Consider the following 14,099-nt stretch of genomic DNA (forward strand, 5'->3'; position numbering starts at 1 on the left):
ATAAAAATTAGTCAATTAATCAATTAAGTTCCAGTGATCATTACTACAATGAGAATATGTTCTTTCACACCATGTTACGCAAACTTTTTGTTGAGTTTATTAACTAATTAATTAGTTCATAATATGAAATAAATTCTAATGAAGGATGTCAGTCATTCTAGTACAGTAATACTGATTTAGTTTCTGCACTCATCATTTTCTTTTTTCTGTTTTTTTAGAAATGTTATAGAAATCTAGAGCTTCCTAGCTTTAACAATGTTGCTCTTGCTCTGAACTTACAGCTTGGTATGAAGACTATGTTTGATCCATGTAAAGCAGATCTCACGGGTATAAGTGACTCACAACCTGGCCTTGTTGTTAGCCGCATCTTGCACAAAGCTTTCATAGAAGTAAATGAGGAAGGTACTGAAGCTGCAGCAGCAACTGGTATGTAGATCTCTACATATACACTACTGGCCATTAAAATTGCTACAACATGAAGATGATGTGCTACAGACACAAAATTTGACTGACAGAAAGAAGATGCTGTGGTATGCAAATGATTAGCTTTTCAGAGCATTCACAAAAGGTTGTCACCGGTGGCAACACCTATAATGTGCTGACATGAGGAAAGTTTCCAACCCTGTTCCTTATACCCAAAAAACAGCAATTGACCAGCGTTGCCTGGTGAAACGTTGTTGTGATGCCTTGTGTAAGGAGGAGAAATGCTTACCATCACGTTTCCAACTTTGATAAAGGTTGGATTGTAGCCTATAGTGATTGCGGTTTATAGTATTGTGAAGTTGCTGCTTGTGTTGGTCGAGATCCAGTGACTGTTGGCAGAATATGGGATAGGTAGGTTCAGGAGGGTAACATGGAACGCCGTGCTGGATCCCAATGGCACCGTATCACTAGGAGTTGAGATGACAGGCATCTTATCCGCATGGCTGTAACGGATCGTGCAGCCACGTCTCAATCCCTGAGTCAACAAATGGGGACGTTTGTAAGACAACAACCATCTACATGAACAGTTCGTCGATGTTTGCAGCAGCATGGACTATCAGCTCGGAGACCGTGGTTGCGGTTACCCTTGATGCTCATCACAGACAGGAGCGCCTGCTATGGTGCACTCAATGACAAACCTGGATGCACGAATGGCAATACGTCATTTTTTTGGTTGAATCCAGGTTCTGTTTACAGCATCATGATGGTTGTATCTGTGTTTGATGACATTGCAGTGAACACACATTGGAAGCGTGTATTCATCATCACCATACTGGCGTATCACCCGGCGTGATGGTATGGGGTGCCATTGATTACACGTCTCGGTCACCTCTTGTTCACATTGACGGCACTTTGAACAGTGGACATTACATTTCAGATGTGTTACGACCCGTGGCTCTACCCTTCATTTGATCCCTACGAAACCCTACATTTCAGCAGGATAATGGACGACCAGATGTTGCAGGTGCTGTATGGGCCTTTCTGGATACAGAAAATGTTCGACTGCTGCCGTGGCCAGCACATTCTCCAGATCTCTCACCAATTGAAAATATCTGGTCAATTGTGGCCGAGCAACTGGCTCATCACAATACGCCAGTCACTACTCTTGATGAACTGTGGTATTGTGTTGAAGCTGCATGGGCAGCTGTACCTGTTTACGCCATCCAAGCTGTGTTTGACTCAATACCTAGGCGTATCAAGGCCGTTATTACGGCCAGAGGTGGTTGTTCTGGGTACTGATTTCTCAGGATCTATGCACCCAAATTGCGTGAAAATGTAATCACATGTCAGTTCTAGTGTAATATATTTGTCCAATGAATACCTGTTTATCATCTGCATTTCTTCTTGGTGTAGCAATTTTAATGGCCAGTAGTGTACTTTTGTGTGTTGTGACCATTCGGTTGAGGAGGGTCAGTGACAGCATGCGGTATAAAGATGGTGTCAAACAATGAATACTCCAGAATGAGATTTTCACTCTGTAGCATGTGTGTGCTGATATGAAACTTCCTGGCAGATTAAAACTGTGTGCCAGACTGAGACTCAAACTCGGGACCTTTGCCTTTCACGGGCAAGTGCTCTACCAACTGACCTACCCAAGCACAACTCACACCCTGTCTTCACAGCTTTACTTTTGCCAGTACCTCGTCTCCTACCTTCCAAACTATGCAGAAGTTCTCCTGCGAACCTTGCAGAACTAGCATTCCACATCAAACACTCCCTTCCCTACAGCCTAGATATGCATGGCAAATGTATCTGCTCCAGTGATGAATCCCTCAACAATTACACCAATAACCTGACCAGTGCTTTCCTCTCCTGCAACTATCCTGCAGACCTCGTCCACAAACAGATCTCCCGAGCAATACATTCCTTCCCGTCCAACAACAATGTTCCTACCCCCAGACCACACAGAAGCATCCCCCTTGTCACCCAGTATTATCCTGGCCTCGAATACATCAACAAATTACTCCACCAGGGATATGACTTTCTCAAGTCAAGCCCTGAAATGAGATCATCCCTTGACAATATTCTCCCCATACTACCCAGGGTTGCCTTTCGTCACCCCCCTAACCTCCGTAACATCCTTGTCAAAACCTACAATATTCCCAGACCACCTTCTCTACCCGGCAGTTCCTACCCCTGTAACCGACCCTGCTGCAAAACCTGCCCCATGCATCCCCACACAACCACCTACTCCAGTCCCGATACTGGTAAAACATACAAAATTCAGGGTAGGGCCACATGTGAAACAACACATGTCATTTATCAGCTGACATGCCTGCACTGCACAGCCTTTTACATCGGTATGATGACAACTAAACTGGCTGAGCGAATGAACGGGCACAGACGAACTGTCTGCCTAGGAGATGTCCAATACCCAGTAGCAGAGTATGCCATCCAGCATAATTCTAGGGACCTAGGAACCTGCTACAACGTAAGTGCCATTTGGCTTCTCCCACGCAACACCAGTCCCTCAGAACTGCGGAGATGGGAACTTGCGCTCCAACACATCCTTTCATCCCACCATCCCCCTGGACTGAACCTACGTTAACCAACCTCACTCCCATTTATTCTTCAGTCTTCTCCTTTTCCCCTCTCCTCTTTAGCCATTCACGCATATTTTCATCCTACATAGTTGTGTTTATCTTTATACTGTATACCTCTTTACTTCTGTATGTATCCTCTTTGGTTTGAAGCTGGCACACTACTTAACAGTAGAATATCTTTGGCTTCCCTCTGACAACCATGCCTCCATCCTTGCTACCCTCCCTGTTTACCTTTCCCTGTTGCTTCATAACCTGGGATGTGAGTAACTGAATCCACTTTCCCTTCTTCCCTTTTTTCGCCTCTCTCCTCCCTGATGAAGGAACAAAGTTCCGAAAGCTAGGAATGTAAATTTTATGTTCTGTTTTGTGAATCTATCAGCTGTACTGAGCTTAAATTTGTTTTTTCAGTTTTAACTAATTACCATTAACATAAACCTGCATTTTCATAAAAGAGTAAGGTTGGCCCTAAGTTTTCTAGATTATAACACCAGATCTAATTTTGTGCTTAGTTTTAGGTATGTAATTAATTTCCTAATTTATTTTGACTATTACTCATTAGTACTTTCATTATAGGGTGAAATCAGTTATTTTTATGTAACTTAAATACTATTACTGACGTATAAACAAAAATAAATTCTGTATTAATTATAAACATTTGGAGGAACAACTAATAGTATAACTAAAGGATCTATTTGACTCTATTCTGAAACATGTTAGCAAAGCCAGTCCTTAATTAATTCCAAAGTAATTAACAGTTTTGTAAAAAGTATAGTTTGCCTATTGATGTATGTTAATTTCATCATTTAAACGAATAATTCGGCCTAACGCTTGTGGTAGAAGAAACTGTTAAAAAGAACCAATTTTTCAATGTATTCAGTTAATTTAATGTGTTAAGTTTTAATTGTAATTTTTGTAAATTAAACTTTGAACAATTTGTAGTTTCAGCACCTATTATTGTAGGGCCCGATTTTTGGTCATGAGACAGTCAGTCCACGGTCGAGTTTCAGACAAGAAACTTGTATTGGTTAGAGCAACAACAATGTTTCAAATTAATTGTGGAATAGTGTTAAGCAATTAGGCCATGTGTATAAACAATGACCATGTCTGCTCCATATGTACCTTTCTATTCTTCAAGAACTGTGAACTTTGTGATTAGGTTTTTACTGCTCATAGATGTTCAATAGCAAACAATTGTAGCAGTATGTGGATGTTCACCTGCTAACTATTAATGAGGCTTATGTGAAGTTAGAACACTAGTACACTGGCCACATATAGCTGTGTATTATTGGGGGTTTGTGAAAAGTGAAAGTAAAAGGCTGTGAAACGCAACTGGGCATCTGTCGGCTACATCATTTACAGTAGACAGTACTGCACGTCCACCCCCTATTTTTTTAGACAGTACGTTGACACCGAGGACAACTAACAAAGAAACAATGAAGTAGGCGAACTGCTACACGTGGTGCCCCAGGTGAGGAATATTTTACATACCCACAATGAACTAGAACTCGCAAACTTTGAATAGTGAACCTGATAGCGGTTTACAGTGCTGTGGGGCTACAGCCAATCAGTGCATGAGTTTCATGGCCACAGTATAACAGCAACCAATCAGCGAATGGGTTCTATGGAAGCAGCCACTGAGTACAGAGCAGTCAGTCAGCACACAGGTGGAGACAGCTGACCGGAGATAAACAAGATGCCTCGCTGAGAGACTTACAACTTGTCGCAGCGGTACAGGTGATGATTCAGATGACAACCACAGCAGCAGAATAAGAGTAAATGAGAATAAAGTAATCTCATAGCAAAAGCTGTTTTGTATTAACTAACAAGACAGTGTGACTGAGGACAAAGCTGTAGAGGTTAAGGTGTTAAATGAACAGAAAGACCTAAGTGGGACTGGTTATGTACACAATAGTAGTTATAAATCAGACATGAATGTAACTTTGAATAATGGGAACGAAAGTCCTGTTGTAGATGGAATGATAAAAGCATCATATACATTGTGTGGTGATGTCAGCAAAATGGACAAAAACAGTACTGAAGTGTGTGAGATTGTTAAGGTTAAGGAGGAGGAATCTAGTAGCGAAAATCAGCGGGGCGAAAGTTTATGGCAAATGGAAAAGTGGAAGCGATGTTAAGGCAAATTATGAGTAGTCTGAGTAATTTGAGTACAAAAGAAGACATTAGTAGGGTGGAAAATAACATCAGTAGTATGAAAGTAGATATTAGTAATATAAAAACTGACATTGATAGCCTGAAAAGATAAAGAAAGTAGAGCAGAATACTAATGAGAAATTAATATTAATGAGTAGTAGATGTGTAAAAGAGAGAAAGAAGCTTTGTGATGACTATAGTAGGAGGGTGGTGGCTTCTGAAAAACAGTGTAAAGATGAAGTCAAAGCTTCCAGGAAATTTTGTGCTGGAAACAAAGTTAAACTTGAGAACCAAGTTGATCACATTAAAAATGATTCAGAAACTGAGGTAAAAACCAAGTGTGCAGTAGTGGTAGAGGAAAAACTGGAAAAAGTAATTGAAAATGTAGATTCAAAATTGTCTGAAATGGAGAAAAAGGTGGAAAAGGTACAAAATCTAAAGCACAGAGAAAGTGAAACAGGATCTCATTCTGACTGTGGGTATAATGATGACAGCAATGATGAATCCAGTAGTGATGAGAATGGTGCATTTGAATTTCTTATTGATAATGATGGCAATGTGGTAAGTGAAAATGAAGTGTGGCACCCTGTAATAACTGAAAGTGTACAAGGTAAACATGTTAAGTATTTACTGAACTGTGGTAGTGATTTGAATGGCATGTCACAGGCATCTTTTGAATCTATTATGAACACTGCAGGTATAGTAGTGATTCATGTTTCTGGAATAAAAATTATTGGTGCTACTGGTAACCTATCAAAGAGCATGAAACAAGAAGTACTATTAACTGTGGAATTGGCAGGACAGCTGTTGGAGTATAATTTGTTGGTGATTCAAAATCTCAGCATTGATGTAATATTTGGGACTAATTTCTTGTGCAAATAGCAAGTAGAGGGTTCAGCATTCTGTGTTGGACTCATTATGTGGCGACAATGCTTACCCCATCTGTCTGTCTCATTTCTCATCTTTCCTGAGGCAGCCAAACTCTTCTCCTATCCTATGTAAGTGGATGTTCATCTGCTAACTATTAATGAGGCTTATGGGAAGTTAGAACAATAGTGCACTGGTCATGTGTAACTATATAGTATTAGGGGGTTGTGAAAAGTGAAAGTAAAAGACTGTGAAATGCAACTGTGCATCTGTCGGCTACATTTACAGCAGACAGTACTGCACACTCCCTATTCTTTTAGCCAGTACATTGACACCGAGGACAACAAACAAAGAAGCAGGCAAACTGACTCATCATTGATGTCTTCATGGGTCGTGTGCCTATCTGATAGCCCCACAGTAAGCCATTAAATTCTGATAATAAAGTAACTGAAAATAAACATAACACCAAAGGAACATTAAATGGCTGCACTCATTGTGTGAACAGATCAGCATCGACATGGGAAGTGTCGAGTTGGGGAAACTTCCTGTGGCCTGCTTTATGGAAACCCCATGTGCTGTGGCAAAGAGGCACATTCCAGAGAATACTCCTGTCCTGAGATGCATACAGTTTATGACCAGATTCTGTTGCTGGGCAATGAATTGTCTGCTATAGCGCACGATTGTCTGCTAGACCATATGGGTGGAGGGCACAAATGTGCAGTACTGCATTGCCACACAGTCAACCAGTTAACCCCCCCCCCACACACACACACACACACTCCACTGCGAGACAGAAAGGGCAGCAGACTGCCACAGGCAGTGCCATGGTGTCGGCAATCCCAGGTCAACTGACAACAGTGGAGATGGGATAATGTGGTGACCTCTGGCTGTCATGTTGTGAGCCAGGCATGGGGGTAACACTGTGTCACACCACTTCCCCGCGGGGAGGGGGGGGGGGGCGATGCACCATTGGTGGCAGGCATACTCAGACATGGTGCAGTGGAGGGGCCTGGTGGAGAGTATTGTGAATTTCTGTTGCTCAGACAGATGAAGCACAGAGGGCACTGCACAGTGCACCCCATGCATGCTGTATTCTGCCAGTGCCATAGGTACCAACTGCTGCAGCCTCCTGCTGGTAGACTGAGTCCCACACTGTGACGGAGGCACTTGCTGATATCATAGGTGTGGCAACAGGTGCCTTCGTGTAGAACACATGGAGTGGGCATCTCACAACAATGTAACAAAAAGAAGTCTGAATACAAAGCAGTGTGTTTACTGGAATGTTAACAGGCACAATTAATTGCAGAATACATTTTCAAGGTAAGTGTGCCACAAAAAAGTCTACACACAAAAACTCTCAATTGAGTCAGTCCAGTAACTTCCATTACTCATGAAGGCATTACAAATACACATAATGGGTGCCCACTCTCCTTGTGTGGTGTAATCAGTTTACAAGCTATTTAAGACAACAGGAGAAACATCATTAATGTTCAGTGGTGGAGGCATGGTGGCAGGTTTCATGGGTGGCCGGGGCAGGCAGTCATGTAAATGGCAGGGCACCCTATCATCTTGGGCCCCAAGTGGTTCCCACCAAGTCAGTGATGTTGGCCAGGGTAACCTTTTTTGTCACTTGGTGCCACCTCAATTGCTATTATTGTTGGTGTGCAAGGGCTGGAGCATTTGAGCATTTACTCCAGCTTCAGTCGCTCGATGTATGCTGTGGCAGCAGCACTGCAGAGACAAACAAGAAAGGTCTTCTTTCCATGCTTAAGCATGAGGTGTGGCCTTAGTACTGTGGGCAGAGAAAAGATTGACTGGCATCCACCCAGAGCTAGACATGCATGCACATGTGGAGCTCTCAGTGCATGAAGTACTTGTATTCACCATGGCATTATGGGGGCCCTGGGGGCAGGCATGCCATACAGTCATGCAGATGGCTTGGATGCAGGTGGCAGGCTGCAGGGGTTGTGGCTCAATGAAGTCACCTGGAACAGTGAGTGGCTGCCCACACACAAGTTTGGTGGCAGATACACCCAAATGAGTTTTGTGGACCGTCCACAAGCCTAGGAGAACTAGTGGCTAGGCAGCAGACCAAGCTACAGATGGACGTGTAATGGCAGCTTTTAGGTTCCTGTGGAATCTTTCCAGCATTCTGTTAGTGTCAGGGCAGTAATTAGTCATGAAATGGACATGTGTTCTGCAAGTTTCAATGAATGCTTTAAACAGGCAAGATATGTTCCGGCGTAATGACAACCGCCAGCATGATGATCAAGAACAGAAGAGCAGAGAGGGCTGTGAGATGACATCAGCCATTAGCATGCTCTCTAGGATGACACCAAGACAGGAGCATCCTCTATGCAAAGAGAATAGAAGCACCGTGCCGCCTATCCGCAGGCAGATTGGAAGACCAGCCATCATACAAACGCTACAGCAGTGACTTATGAACTGTACTGTTTTGCTTGCAGTGAAATTGTTCATACCAAAGGACATTGATCATTTGCATGTTGTCAGTTGCTAGCGACACATGTTTGTGGATACATTAAGTTAAGTATCATCAATATAATTTACTGTAATAAACTCCATTAATACAATTTGCTTGAATTGTTGTCTAGTGATCCAAGAAGACAGCTTCCTAGGCACCCTATATTAGATGAGTCGGCAGGATACAAAAAAAAGATGTGTCTTGTTGTCCACAGTCCATTGTCAAATGACAGGGTTCTCAAAATGCAAACGAGGCCCAGGTTTCATTGAAAGTCTTGGTCACTCTATGTCTGCCAGCACCACAGCTTCTCAACGCTGTCAGTGATGGTGAGGATGTACTGGTGGCCATTTGTTAATGGAAAGGAACCTCCAGTGTCAGTACAGATATGGGATAAATGATGATCCACTGGGGGGAAAAAAGTTGTAGGGGCATCCACATGACAGACTACCTTGGAGCGTTGGCACAGGGGGCAGGTGGGCACCTAGTTGGTGCAGTCCTGCTGGATTTTGGGCCACACAAAATACTCCTGCATGAGGGCTGCAGATGCGTGGCCACCAATGTGGGACAGGCCCTGAAAGTTTCTGAATGCTGCCTTGTGGAAATCAGAGGGAAAAGTAGCAGTAGATGTGCTGCAGTGAGTCACCCGAGTGGATGGAACCCACATAAAAGTCACACCAAATGGCTAAGTCCATACCAGGAGCGATTTGCAATTTGAGGTTGAGGCCAGTGTTTGAATCATTGCATAGTCTTAGCAGCTTGGGAGTGGCTGCATGGGCAGTGGCCAGGACAGTGAAGTCTAGGAGGACAATGAGGGTACAGGAACCGCTGAGGTAGTTGGTGGCGATATTCCCAATGCCAGCCATTTGCATTATGTCAGTTGTGAAATGTGCTACATGTATGTATTCCTGCTGACAGAACTGCTTAGGGGAAATCTGTGTATCTTCCTTTTGACAAAATCCTATTATAAGGAGGTAGCGGTTGGTGAAGTCCAGGAAGGAGCCATCCATTCACCGAGGGGTGGAAGTACTTCACCATCTTGTATAAAGCAAGCAGCTCATGGTCATACACAGCTCAACTCTGCTACGGCACAGAGAGCTTCGTGGAAAAATTAGCCAGTGGCTGCAAAGAACCTTCAACATGTTGTTGAAGGATGAGACCTGGGGCAAACTGGCTGGCATCGGTAATAATCGTGAGTGGGGAAGTCAAATGGGGGGTGGGTCAGGAGGGCTGCATGCGAGATGTCACATTTCATTTGTTACAAACTCACCTCATTTTTGTCATTCAGGTAAAGGGCTGCTACCTTTAGTGCAATTGCCCTGGTGTGTAGCAGACAGTGGTGCTTGCACGCTTACAGCACTCTTCAGGTAATGCATGATAAAATTTCCATCCTGAGGAAGAGAGTTCTTTAAAAGTTGTGGGGTATGGGAATTTGACAATGGTCAGGACCTTCTCATCCAGTGGAGGGGAACCCATCTATGATATTCTCTGTCGAAGGAAGTTGAACTCTGGAACACCCAAGACATACTTCTCCAGCTTGATAATAACTCTTGCATTTTGGAGGCAGAAAACTACATCCTGGAGGCACAGGCAGTGAGATCACATAAGTAAATGAGGGTACTATCCAGGTAGGCAAAATAACCCAAAGTGCCATCTGCAACATTGATGAGAAAGCGCTGCCAAGTCTGGGTGGTATCGCAGAACCCAAATGGCACAAATACAATCCCAAAAAGACCAAATGCTGAAGGTAGTTCCACAAGAGGGGCACTGGACAGTGGTCAGGGAGCGCCCTGGCATTGAGCACTGGGGCGGCAAGTGCTATCTTTTCTTGGGACAAGGTGTAGGACAGAGGCTCATGAGCTCTTTGATGGGCAGAGCACAGCAGCAGTGATCGTTGCCTTGATTTTGGTCTGCATGCCTTGTTTTTTAACCAGAGGAGGTGACAGATAACTGGGGTTCCTGGTGTCATTATGGTCATTATTGGTTGTACCTCCGAGGGTGTGGTGGAAGGGTGGATGAGCAGAAGAAATTCATCGAGGAGGTAGCAGAGGGACGGAAATATGACAGTGGCTTGATGGCAATATGGGTAGCAGTGCAGGACCTACAAGAAGTCGAATGGTGGGACTCACCATTGACAATAAAACAATTTGACAAGTCAAAGAGGAGGCCATAGTGCCCAATGAAGTCAGAGCCAAGGACGAGATCCATAACGCCAGCCATGATAAAGGTCCATGCAAAATCTTTCTGAAGGCGAAGACAGATGATCTGGGTTTGAAAGCAGTAGGTAGTGTTGAGGAGGAGGAGGAGGGGGGAGGGGTGAATGGGCCCAGAGGAGGGTAAAACTTTGAGGAATAAATGAACAGATCATAGCTGGTGCCAAGCAGGTGGGCTGTTGGGAAGGAGGGATTCTGAAGACTGTGCATGAACAGGCACTGAGAAATGGCACAATGCCTGTGTGTGTCTACTTCCCATTTTCACTGGTGTTCGGGAACCATGCACACAGGGCCTGATAGTTTGTCTGTCACTGCCAAAAAGCTCATGATACCAGCAAAGGTCACATGTACACTGAACGTCCTGGTTGCTGCCACCAGTAGCTGCTGGTCAGGGGGGTATGCACCTGCTCAGGAGTATGCACCAGTTGTTATATGCATCAAAAGGTAGGGATGGTTATGGCAAAGGGACAGGGGTTGCACATGCTCCATGGTCGGGATGAGCTAGTTCATATTACCAATCATTTGGATTATGAGTTGCGCTATGTCTGTGGAGGGTTCTTGGGATGTGTCGGACATGAGTGCTAATGGGGGCTATTTGTGTGGGAGGCTGTGAAGGGACATCATGATGCTATGTGACGGCAGTGATGATGTGGAGGTCTATGTGCTTGAATACACTATCCACAATAATGATTGCCTCATCAGTGTCCCTATAGTCATGCTTGGCTAATGCCATGCGAACTACAGCCAGCAGATGTGTGAGCCAATTTGTATCAGCATTTTGGAAATGATCATAGGCTGAGCATATGCATGGAAATGCAGGAGTAGTGAGGGCCACATTTCAGTGCAATCCTCTGATGAAAATAGTGCTCACATCTACATCTATATCTACATAAATACTTTGCAAGCCACTGTAATTTGTGTGGGGGAGTGTATCCTGTACCACTACTACTCATTTATTCATTTGTTCCACTTGCAAAAAGTGTGAGAGACAAATGACTGTCTACATACATCTGTAAGAGCCATTATTTGTTGTATTGTATCTACATGATCCTTATGCAAAACATATGTTGGCAGCAGTAGAACTGTTCTGCAGTCAGCCTCAAATATCGGTTCTCTAAAATTTTCTTAATAGTGTTCCTTGGGAAGAATGCTGCCTTCCTACCAGGGGTTCCCATTTGAGTTCACGAAGCATCCCATAACACTTACGTTTTATTTGCACCTACTGCTAACAAATCTAGCCACTTGCATTTGAATTTCTTCAATATCTTCCTTTAATCCAACTTGGTACAGATACCAAACCCTCAATCAGTACTAATGTATAGGTCACATTATTGTCCTATATGTGGTCATATGTAAAGATAAACCACACTTTCCCAAAATTCTCCCAATAGATTGAAGTCGTCCATTTGCCTTCCATACAACACTCCTCAAAAGCCCATTCCATTTCATATCACTTTTCAGTGTTACACCCAGATATTTAAATGATGTAATTGTGTCAAGCAGGACACTACTAATGCTGTATATTAACATTACAGGCTTGTTTTTCCTGTTCTTCTGTGTTAACTTACATTTTTTTATCTTTTGAGCTAGCTAATGCTCACAAATCAATTAGATATTTTGTCTGTCATCTTGTATCCTTATACAGTTACTCAACTTTGATACCTTCCCATACACCACAGTATTGTCAGCAAACAACCACAGATTGCTGCCCACCCTGTCTACCAGATCATTTATGTATACAGAAAATAACAGCAGTTCTGTCAAATGTCTGTGGGTTGCTCCAGACAATACTCTTGTCTCTGACGAACACTCACTGTCAAGGACAATATTTTGCATTCTATTGCTAATAAGTCTTAGGTGACTCGTATTCTATATGCTCATACTTTCATTAACAGTCTGCAAGGGAGCATTATGTCAAAAGCTTTCCAGAAATCTAGAAATGTGGAATCTGCCTGTTATCCTTCATCCATGGTTTGCAGTATATTATGTGAGAAAATGGTGAGCTGAGTTTTGCCTGAGTGATGCTTTTTAAACCACACTGATTTGTGGGCATAAGCTTCTCAGCATCAAGAAAATTTATTAAATTCGAACTGACAATATGTTTAAGGATTGTCTTGCAAACTGATGTTAGGGATATTGGTCTGTAATGTTGCAGCTCCACTCTTTTACCTTCTTATATACAGGAGACACCTGAGCTTTTTCCAGTCATTTGGGGCTTCACGTTTGGTGAGAGATTCATGATAAATGCAAGCTAAGTAAGTGACAAATGCCATAGAATACTCTGTGTAAAACTGAATTGAGTTTCCATCCAGATCTGGTGACTTATTTGTTTTCAACTCTTTCAGTTGTTTCTCTACACCAGGGATGCTTATTACTATGTCATCCATAAGGGTGTCTGTTCAATGGCCAAATGACAGTATGTTTGTATGAGTCTCCTGCATGATCAATTTCTTCAACTCTGAATTTAAAACTTCTGTGTTCGTTTTGCTATCTTCAGCTGCCACACCAGACTGGTCAATGATGGACTAGATGGAAGCTTTAGACCCACTTAGAAGGTTTACTAAGGGCCAGAATTTACTTGGGTTATTGAACAGATCTTTTGATAAGGTATGGAAATGGTAGTACACACTTGTTGTGCATTTCTGAGCTGGTCAGTCATGCTATCAACCCATCTTTTTGGGCACCAAACCTGCCAGACTGTGGTGGGCTTGTTATAATGTAACGCATCTCAGTGGCAGTGAAAGGCTGGAGTTGTGCAATTGTTGGTGCAAATTTCATGCAGTGACTGGTGATTGAGCAACCAGTGAATATTGCTTCTGCATAAGGAAACCACAACCAAGAGTAGCAGTTGTGAAAAGGTTGCATGTGGATGGCAGCATGGGCTGGCTGGGGGTTGGGAGGAGCAGGGTGTTCCAGGATGATGTGAGGTGCGCACAGTGCCTGAGGAAGGCATGAAACCTGACCATATGCACTTGTTAATTGTGTGTGTGAGGAGTGTTTGGTACTAGCATGGGCCAAACCCAAAGTGGTAAGTTAGGACCAGGCTCATCCTGTGACATGACACTTTGCTCACTGCATTAGCACTGGAACAGTGGAGTAGTGTGCTGCACTACGCACATGGCCCTGTGTGGTGAGCGATAGTGAGATTGTGGGGTACATGATGTCAACAGTCACTCGGTGTGGCTGGTCACTAGTCATGGTATGGAGTTTGACCTATGGAGGAAGGGGGAGGGGGGGTGGGGAGTGGGGGGGGGGGGGAGGGAGTTGTTTGATTAGGATCACCCATGTGGAATCGCATTTCTCGTTAAGCATGAGAGGCGGATACCGTGGATTTGCCAGGCATGGAGGGTAAATGGATGTGTA

The 14,099-nt window shown here is 43.5% G+C and overlaps 1 protein-coding gene across 1 annotated transcript in view; it reads left to right on the forward strand.

The window, feature by feature from the left end:
- LOC126235805 (serpin B6-like) overlaps nucleotides 1-14,099 on the forward strand; it is a 286,482-nt gene that overhangs the window by 239,131 nt on the left and 33,252 nt on the right. Inside the window, exon 7 of the mRNA XM_049944634.1 lies at nucleotides 282-426. Coding sequence (XP_049800591.1) covers nucleotides 282-426 — 145 coding nt within the window. The remainder of the gene's footprint in view (nucleotides 1-281; nucleotides 427-14,099) is intronic.

The sequence above is a fragment of the Schistocerca nitens genome, chromosome 2 (assembly GCF_023898315.1).
Source record: "Schistocerca nitens isolate TAMUIC-IGC-003100 chromosome 2, iqSchNite1.1, whole genome shotgun sequence".
In the NCBI taxonomy this organism is placed as follows: Eukaryota; Metazoa; Arthropoda; class Insecta; order Orthoptera; family Acrididae; genus Schistocerca; species Schistocerca nitens.